At 34.3% G+C, this 9,558-nt stretch overlaps 1 protein-coding gene across 1 annotated transcript; it reads right to left on the bottom strand.

Annotated features, from left to right (window-relative positions):
• Window positions 1–4,545: 4,545 nt before the first annotated feature.
• LOC134235023 (uncharacterized) lies at window positions 4,546–7,784 on the bottom strand. The gene is made up of 5 exons (XM_062717108.1): window positions 7,590–7,784; window positions 7,390–7,434; window positions 6,653–7,290; window positions 4,943–5,114; window positions 4,546–4,741 (listed from the first exon to the last, which is right to left on the bottom strand). The coding sequence occupies exons 3-5, from the start codon at window positions 6,909–6,911 to the stop codon at window positions 4,546–4,548; spliced, it is 627 nt and encodes a 208-aa protein (XP_062573092.1). The 5' UTR covers window positions 6,912–7,290; window positions 7,390–7,434; window positions 7,590–7,784.
• Window positions 7,785–9,558: the final 1,774 nt, after the last annotated feature.

The following is a 9,558-nucleotide window of genomic DNA, read 5'->3' as shown; positions in this document are numbered from 1 at the left end:
TTTATATGGAGCTCTTCTTCTACAGGAGATCGAAATAGTCTAAAAATGGTTGCAACTCCCAGCCCCTTTAATGCATTATTTTGGTGAAGAAAAAGAGTTTCTGAGATTCAGTGTCTCCATTGAGCAAATTATCTTTCAAGATTTGAGTGGTCTTCAAACATGTACCATTGGTTTGTGAGTCACTTTGATTAGTAAGAAGATCTCACTCTTACAAACTTACAGACAAGTACTTTCAAGATTACCTCACCTGCTTTCGATCGCCTAAAGACTTTTATAGTATAAGAGCCTATTCCTGAGTGACGATGTCTGAGAATTTGCATAAAATCATTGAGTAGAAGGTTAGGGGGAGATAACTTAAACATTTATTATAGTGATATATGGAAAAACTCAAGAATGTTCTTGTGAGATCAAAATCATTTACTTTAATTAATTAAGCTGCACATAATCATTTATAACAAAACTTTTATCAGAGACCTATTTGTGAGTCTATAAACACATGTATTAGAAGTTTTTAGCAGAAGAAATAAGTACACAAGATATGGTACATGTAAAGGGAAACTGAAGACGTTTCTGGGTTATGATAAATTTACTTTACTGGATTTGGTCATTGTTCTGTTAATGACGAGTGTTGCTTCATATCATTTCATATGCTGCTTATTACAGAAACTCAGTTTCGAAAATGATTGTTAGCAGTTAATTACAAGTACTCAAGGGATATCAACTGCTCTTTTATTGACCGAATAAAGCCTAAATCAGAATAAAAGCCTGTTCTAGAGTGATAAGGACTGAGAATTTCTATAAAACCAACAAGTTGAAAGCAAGGGGAAGTTAACGCAATTGCATATAGAAATTTTTTAAAACATGTAAATCTATTTAAACAATTTCAAGACTTGTAATTGCAAGTTAAAAATCCTTTTCTTTTAAAAGCGATGTTTCATTCTTTGTGGTTTGTTAATTCAGAAGATACCTGGTAGGGATGCATGACACTGCACTGGTTACAACATCAGCATAATTGTAGACTTGTAAATAATACAGATAAATCATAAAGAATGCTTTAGATAGAAGAAGCGAATGAATTTGTAGAATTTACAACTGGCGAAAGAAAATTTTGATTGATAAGATAAACGACTGTACTCTGATTTCAGAGAATTTCAATATTAGATGACTGCAATATCACTGATAGAGTCAGAAACTTTACTGTCCGTGATTGTACGAACTATAAAATTTTAATCAAATGACTAGATAAGAGAGGCAGGAGTAAAAGAATTTGACAGAAGTGCAAACTTTGAGGAGGTTTACAGCAGATTCTTTATTCTACAGATATAGGTATGATGACCTGTAATTCACGGTAAAAGATCCCTCCTCCTTTTTTTCCCGTATCTCTGTTTGTTTGAATCTCATTGGCAATGCATCAAATTCGTTTTGATATATTATTTATTAAGATTCAAAATGCATGAAACATGTAGAACTCCATATTAAATAGATAAAAATTACACTCTCTAAAATTATTTATGAGCAAATAATTTTAAAATTTAGAAATTAAAAAACTCCTTAAAAGAGCTATTTGCAAATCATGATAAGACCAATGATCTTGTGCATGAATCTCCACATAACTTTTCCGACCGTTTTCAATATAAAGAGACAAACCAAAATCAGTCCATTATTTACAAGCACGGTAGACACGTCCGGAAACTAATGGAAAGGAATGTCCACTATGTGTAGCGACCATTTCCTGGCAAAGGCTTCAACATTGTCTCAGACAAGTGATTTTGATTTTATGTTTAATGCATGAATTTGGTGAAGAAAAAGAGTGTTTTTGAGATTCAATGTCTCCATTGAGCAAATTGTCTTTCAAGATGTGAATGGCCTTCAAAAATGTACCATTGATTTGAGAATCACTTTGAGTAGTGAGAAGTGCTCACTCTCACACACGTACTGTAAAGTACTCTCGAGTACGATGGCCGATATCAGCCATGTCAGTCTACATACAAATTTAAGGGTAGCGTGTCAGTGAATTGTTCCACATGGCAGTCTAACCTTAAAGCAAAATGGCAAAATGTACAAGCTGTCATTTGGTGATGTCAAGTTATTGTGGCATGACACGCTTTGCTTTTCGTAAAGTGTACAGCGTGTTCATACAAGTTTGCTTGATGACACTTTACCCTTAAGTGCAATTAAAATACTTTATATCTAAAAAATAAATGAATGAATGAAGAAAAACAAAAAGATAAGATCTGTTTTTAACAGAATAAATAAGTACACAAGATATGGTACATGTAAAGGGAAACTGAAGACGTTTCTGGGTTATGATAAATTTACTTTACTGGACTTGGTCATTGGTCTGTTAATGACGAGTGTTGCTTCATATCATTTCATATGCTGCTTATTACAGACATGATTGTACATTGTTAATGACATGTACTCAAGGGATATTGACTGCTCTTTTATTGACTGAATAAAGCCTAAATCAGAATAAAAGCATGTTTTTGAGCGATGATGACTGAGAATTTGCACAAGACCAACAAGCTAACAGTTAGGGGAAGATAACTTGGACACTTTTTATTAAAAAGTTTCAAAAATAACATTTAAGCAATATCAGATACAAATTTTCAATACAGGTAAATAGATTTGAACCATTCCAAGGCTTGTAGTTGCAAGTTAAAATTACTTTACCTTTAAAAGCTGTGTTTTGAATCAGTGGTTTGTTAATTGAGATGAGGGGTGCATGACACTGCCCAAGTTAGCGTATCGTTACTCATTGCAGTTCTATATAATCGAAAATGATTTAAATAGAAAACATCCCTTTCCAAGTAAGAAAGGGAAAAAAAAACTCTTTTAAAGAGGAAAATGCAAATCATGACGAGGCCAATGATCTCGTACATGAATATCCACATAAGTTTTCTGACCGTTATCAATATAAAGAGACAAACCAAATCAGATCATTATCTATACAAACAGAGACATCTGGAAACAAATGGAAAGTCATATTCACTATGTTAACCGACCAATTCCTGGCAGAGATATAAAACATTCTGATCAGCTGGAATGCTGCTTTTGATTATGACAGTGGTAAAGAAAATGACGTTTTTTAGAGATAGTATATATCTTTTGAGGTTTAATTGGCCTTTATAAATGTGTCATTGGTTTGTGAAACACTTAGAATAGTGAGAAAAATCAGTATCAGAAACTTATTGATTAGTGCTCTCGAATCTCACTGATCTAATACCAATTGCCTAAAGACTTATGTAGTATAAAGGCCTGTGCCTGAGTGACGATTACTGCGAATTTGTATAAAATCATTAAGTAAAAGGATAGGGGGAGACAACTCCCTAATACTAACATTTATTATATATAGTAATGTTATGAAAACCTCTAATGAATGGTCTTGTGGGTTAAAATCATTAACCTTTATTAAGCTGCACTTAATCATTTTTAAAAAAAAATTCTATCAGAGAACTATTTGTGAGTCTATAAATACATGTATTAGAAGTTTTTAAAAGAATAAATAAGTGCACAAGATATGGTACATGTAAAGGGAAAATGAAGACGTTTTTGGGTTACAATAAATTTACTTTACTGCACTTGGTCATTGGTCTGTTAAAGGCGAGTGTTGCTTCATATTATTTCAGGTGCTGGTTATTAAAGAAACTCAGTAAGTTTTAAAAATGAATGTTCATTGTTAATGACAAGTATTCAAGGAATATTGATTGCTCTTTTACTGACTGAATAAAGCCTTATACAAAATAAAAGCCTGTTCTTGAGTGATGATGAATGAGACTTTGTATTAAACCAACAAGTTGAAAGTTAGGGGAAAAGTACTAGTCTTCACTAGCACGACAAGAAATCGATGGAGTAAATAAAGGTGTAATTGATGCAAATCACCCATATTCCCCTTAACTTGGCAAACCAATTAACGGCAGCAGATTTCAGGAGGTGTATCCTAAGCTCTCAGCTTTCTTAGTTAAAAAAAAAATAACCTTCTACCCCAGGAAGTAGCTACCTATGCCTCTGAAAAAAAAGTTCATTTCAATTTCTTTTTATAAAGTACGTAAAATGCACCAGACACAGGTACCAAAATTGTAAAAATAGACTGAAAGGAATTAATTTTTAAAAATCAAAAGAAAAAAAATATGCATGGAACTACTTACATGCAGTTAAAATCGGTCAATTCACAATCCGATATAGGTAAAAAATATATTACATTTTTAGCACCAATCTAACATATGTACTGTAGATCACTAAATTTTCGCGACACGTTTATACGCGAGAACTTTATTTTCGCGTACTTACACGAGACAATGAGCTCGCGAAAATTTCATTCTCGCGTTTTAAAGTATTCCTTACGATTATATAGAGGAAAAACAACAATTCGTGGAAATTATGTCTCGCTCACAAAGAGTCAATGACTATCTCGCGAAAATAAGGTGTCGCGAAAATTTAGTGATCTACAGTATTCATAATTGGAGTCAGAAATGCGGGGGTTTTTTTTGCCCATGACTCAAACAAGCTTGATTCAGAGACCTAATACACAAATAATTCTTTTCTTTAATTGATGTTAGATGAGGAGGTGCTGTAGAAATATTTGGCCTCCGGGACTATTTTCGAGTTACAGCCGTCTGCTGTGCAGCAGTAATGACACGTGTACTGTCCGGGTAAAGCGCCCTCTGCATACTTCAGACAGCGGTCCTGGTCAGAAGTCTGGGCTAACCACTCGTTCCTACAGGTCAGCTCGTCCACACATCTGGTTATGTAAAAATACTAACTGTAGATTTGAGAAACGAAACTACTTTCATCAAATTCTTATATACTAGCAATCACCCATATTGCCACTGCAGACTTTAAAAAGATAGTCCCCGGTAAATTCTTGTCCGTATGTTAAAATAAGTTTGATTTAAAAGGGAAAACAGATCGCAGAGGGCTATATAATGCAGTTATAGACTACCTTTTATAAAAGGCGACCCTCCCATCACTACTTTGAACAACGTCCGTCATGCAGTAAGTTCCACTGGCACATTCCCGTAGACTTCCTAGATAAACCATCCTTAAGTCACATGGAATGTTGGCTGCAGGATCTCCACACTGATGACATGACCGAGGCGAAGCTGAAAAAATGTCTCATTCACAAAGGAATTAAAAAAAAAATAAATTTTGAAACCCAACGTCAGTTTTTTTTTCAAATTCCTTTATTCAAGAATTCAAAATTATCCACTTGGTTTTGTTTTGTTTGTTCTGGATGATTGCAATAAAGTAAGGTATGAAAGGGTTAAGCATCAAATACAATATGATTAGCCAAGGTAGTGGCATTAGCCAAGGCGGTGAACTAGTTTCTATAAGTAGAAAATTGTCTAAATGAAGATTAAATTTGAATTTCTGACTGTGAAATGAAATCGGCATCCACACTCTCACTCCTAAATAGGCAAATAAAGATTAAATAAAAGAAACCGAGAGTGGCTTGCAATAATCGTAAACAGGTGCATGAATTAAATACAGGTAACTCTCGATACCTCGAAGTCCGCGGGACCGAGGAAAAACTTCGAGAGATCAAGAGTTCGAGTTTTCAAGAGTTCGGATTTTTCCGGGTTTGTTTGACAGGTTTTAAAATTAGTCATAACGGATGTAATGAATTTATGCAGTCCTTACCTTTTACTCGTGATTTTTACAAAACAATGATATGTTTTCGTATTTTAGATGAATATTTATTAAAGTTTTCGTATTTTAGATGAATATTTTATTAAACTGAGTGAAGCAAAAAATGTACATCGTCAGTTCGTGTTTATTTACTTTTTTTATCATATGGATATCATTCTACGCATTCGTTATACGAAAACGGCATTTTACCAGCGTCGCGTGGTACAGAGCATTGTGACTTTTCCAAACATGTACACTGAACAAAATTCTGTATGTATCTTGTCCAACAAAAGTCGTGATATTGACAGCGAGGCTGTTTCTGAATTTTCATATTTCCTTAAACTTTAAAACTGATTCGAAATAAAAATTTAATGAACGACACTACGTTTCTGAATTATCGAAATACATACGATGATAATTATTTTGATAGAATATAGGCACCATAAGATTAATTATAAATCAATTATCACCTTGCAGAATAAGTGTCACCTGAATAAACATCCCGTTTCACGACACCCGCGTCTGGGGTATCAAGGGTAAATTTCAATAGAATATGCACAGTGGGACAGCAATTTTACTTCGAGGGATCAAGGGTTTCGAGATTTCGAGATATCAAGAGTAAATTTGACTTCGAGCGATCCAGTTGTTGTTCCCGTTGTTGCGGTGTTTGTTGCCCCTGTTGTCTGAGATTATCAAATTATACAGAATTAAATTTAATACAGAATCTAAATTTAGCGATACAAGGTACTTAGTATTTCAAAAAGTTGTGTATTTTAAAATGAAAACCTGAAATTTGAAACTACATTGACATCTTCCATTAAGACACTCTGGGTTGAGATTGTTAATTGGAAGACACCTTAAATAGGTCATTTCTCTCCAAACCCCATTACTGTGTTGTTCTCCGTGCAGTCTGAGTTAGAGATACAGGCTAAAAGAATCCAAAGGACAGTCAATGAGAAAAAATTAGGTCTCATATAATTATTAAAATAAATGACAACAATAATTCATTGTGTGGATCACTCACATGGGTTCAGTTGGCATTCACAAGTTCCGTTTCTGCAAACCTTTACGTGATAATAACTGCAATTAAGATGTTGGCAAGTGGTGATGTCATTTCCTGTACACCTTTCTGCAACGAGGCGGCATTGACACTGGCTTTCGTTGCAAAATGGAGTTTCTCCAACATCTGTATTACAACTGAAGTCCACACAGACTGCATCAAGCTGGTTACAGTAATCGTATGGCTTCCCTGAACACAGACCAATTTTTGGAAACGTTGACATTTATTATGGCATATATTAACGTTATTTCCGCTGCAGGTGTCAGTCAAAGGGGTACATTGACAGTAGTTACTTGTGTTGCAGATAGATGTAAATCCTACAGAACAGTTCAAATGCATGCAGTGTTGATTTGTCTGAGATGGACAGAAATCGACACTTTTACATACACACTGGTGATCTATACAGAACGCCTTCTCCTGACTATTTTGACACGACCAGTTGTCGCAGGTAAAAATGGAATCGCAGTAATCGTGAGGTTGACAATGACAATCGTCTGTGTGGTGATGACTTCCATCGTATTTAACCCTCTTAACGATAGAGGAACATGTTAATTTTGACGGAGGTTCACAAATCAAATGCTTGCAATGGTGGCATGGAATGCCTAAAGAAATGAAAAATATTATGAAGGTTTGAAGATAAAAACAGTATGAAAATGTTTTCAAAGTATCAAAATACTGATAAGATTGCAAAATGTTCTTACAGTGATCGCCAGAGCATTCTCCATGAGTAGCATATGTAATTTTTGCTGTAATGAATTCATTTGAAACTCATGTTCAAAATTAAGAGTAGAGAGAAGTTCATGTAGACTACATAGTGTTTTGTAACATCTTAAACAGTGAGTCTGAGGAGTCTTCAGAAATCATATTTCACTCATAAAAAAGCAGAATTCATGCATCTCACCTTGGATAAAACACATAAAAAGTAGAAAGGTGAGTGGCATAGTCCAGCAAAACATGACCCTGGTGAATGTAGATAAGATTAGTTCACACAAGGACGTCTAGTTATCAGAAGTGCCTGCAAAAAGCTTTGAAATTAATCATCTCCATTTTATGCACATATACAAATGTGTACAGGACATCGATTGAAAGGATTACAAACTGACGAGGAGGAGGGAGTAGGGCCTTTTTTTATAGGGATGGGGAGAAGCAAAAGTTTACACACATAAAACAAACAGGCCTATTGGCCTAGTGAAAGTTCTAAGAAATTGAAGAGCAAGCGCAAACATTATGATTTGAACACGTTTGGGTTTTGAGGTGCATCAACTGACAAGGTTTATGATATTCCTTATTCTCAAAGTCTACGAGATTTATATCAAATAACTTCTTTGGGATATAACATAGACGTTTAAATACCGGTAGTAGATATAACTTACCATCCTAAAGTGCATTATAAAAAGGTGTAGATTTTATAGATATCTACATGTATTTAATTTAAGATTCTTAAACTTACTAAACATAAAATTCGAAAAGTATGTTAATATGACCTTTAAGTAACATCCAAGAAAGAATGGGATACCAGCGGAAATGTGTCTTTTAAAATATTTTAGAGTATGAATAGGGTTAAAAATTCTAGAGCAAAACATCCCAGTAACCTGACATGACGCCTGTGGAAAAAAGATCATTCTTTATAAAACTGTGTATACCAAGTGGTAAGTCCGAAAAGAATCCCACTGGATTTAAGATCCACCGGGCTAAAAAAGAGGAAAGGTATGGAGTGGAAAAGAAGCTAACAAAAAGCAATTCAAATGGATTGAATAACGTGTTGATGGTGTGTTCTTTGCTCATATAGAGGCATCATCGTATGCCAGTTTCAACCTATGTTCGACACTCAGGGCATTAAGGGGGGCGAATTTGGTTTTCATTGCGCAATATTTTGCGCATCATAGTAAAATGAAGCGTATGTACTGTTTTAAAGCAACTTTTTTCACTTGATTAATAAAATTAAACAAACTTAAGAAATAACAGGTTTAAAAATGTAATTACAATTTTATACAACTGATTTTTTAACCGATTTTGCAATTGATATGTAGGTTGACGTCGTTATAGTGTGTTTTTGACGTTATGATAAACTGAAGCTCTCAAGAAATGGGTAATAAAAATGTCATATTTCACAAAAAGGATTCCTTCTATCATCGAAAATCCCCTAAAATGCCTCAGCAGATGGGACGACCACGCTCTTAGGGGCATGAAAATCAGCAGAATGGCTATAGCAGGAAACGAAACAGAAGTTGCTCAACATCGACAAATAGGATTGTCTGATTTTCCAGTACGGAGTCTTATGGAACGCCAAATTAACATACATGTATATTCAAATATTTGTACCTATCTTCAAATGAATTGTACCTATCTTTAAATCAATTGTACCTATCTTCAAATGAATTAGAGATAGGTACAATTCAATTATACCTATCTTTAATTCATTTGAAGATAGGTACAATTAATTTGAAGACAGGTACAAATGCAATGAATTGAAGATAGGTATAATTGATTTAAAGATAGGTACAATTGATTTGAACCTACCTTTAATTACCAAGATATTGGCAATAATAATACATACTCCCTTTATCATACGTACTTTCCGATACGTCATAGCTACCGCGTAAGGTCATCGGAATCTTCATCCGTCTGCCGTACAAGATATACATACATGATATACATGTGTATTTTAATAAGAATATGATGTTTTTTGAACATTTTGAATTTACCTTTATTTCTCCTTTCATCCTCGTTGTCGTCGCTCTGTAGGTTCTGTGTGTTTCCCTCCATGTTCAATATTGTCTCCAAGGGAGCATTCATTATTTTCAACAACACAAAACGAATTGAACCTAGGTATAATTGAATTGTATCGATCTTCAAATCCTTTGTGGATA

Source organism: Saccostrea cucullata, unplaced genomic scaffold (assembly GCF_032062105.1).
Source record: "Saccostrea cucullata isolate Sc308-1 unplaced genomic scaffold, CSIRO_AGI_Scuc_v1 ctg100, whole genome shotgun sequence".
Lineage (NCBI taxonomy): Eukaryota > Metazoa > Mollusca > Bivalvia > Ostreida > Ostreidae > Saccostrea > Saccostrea cuccullata.
The sequence above is the reverse complement of the archived record's forward strand: the minus strand, read 5'-3'. Positions and strand labels throughout refer to the sequence as shown.

Excerpts from the sequence above, each read along its gene's own strand:
- LOC134235023 (XM_062717108.1), bottom strand. The coding sequence starts at position 6,911 with ATGTCAACGTTTCCAAAAATTGGTCTGTGTTCAGGGAAGCCATACGAT. Across the intron at positions 5,115-6,652 it reads TGAATGCCAACTGAACCCAT|ACATTTTTTCAGCTTCGCCT; the intron begins GTGAGTGATCCA and ends TTTGTGAATGAG. Across the intron at positions 4,742-4,942 it reads AGGGTCGCCTTTTATAAAAG|ATGTGTGGACGAGCTGACCT; the intron begins GTAGTCTATAAC and ends TTACATAACCAG.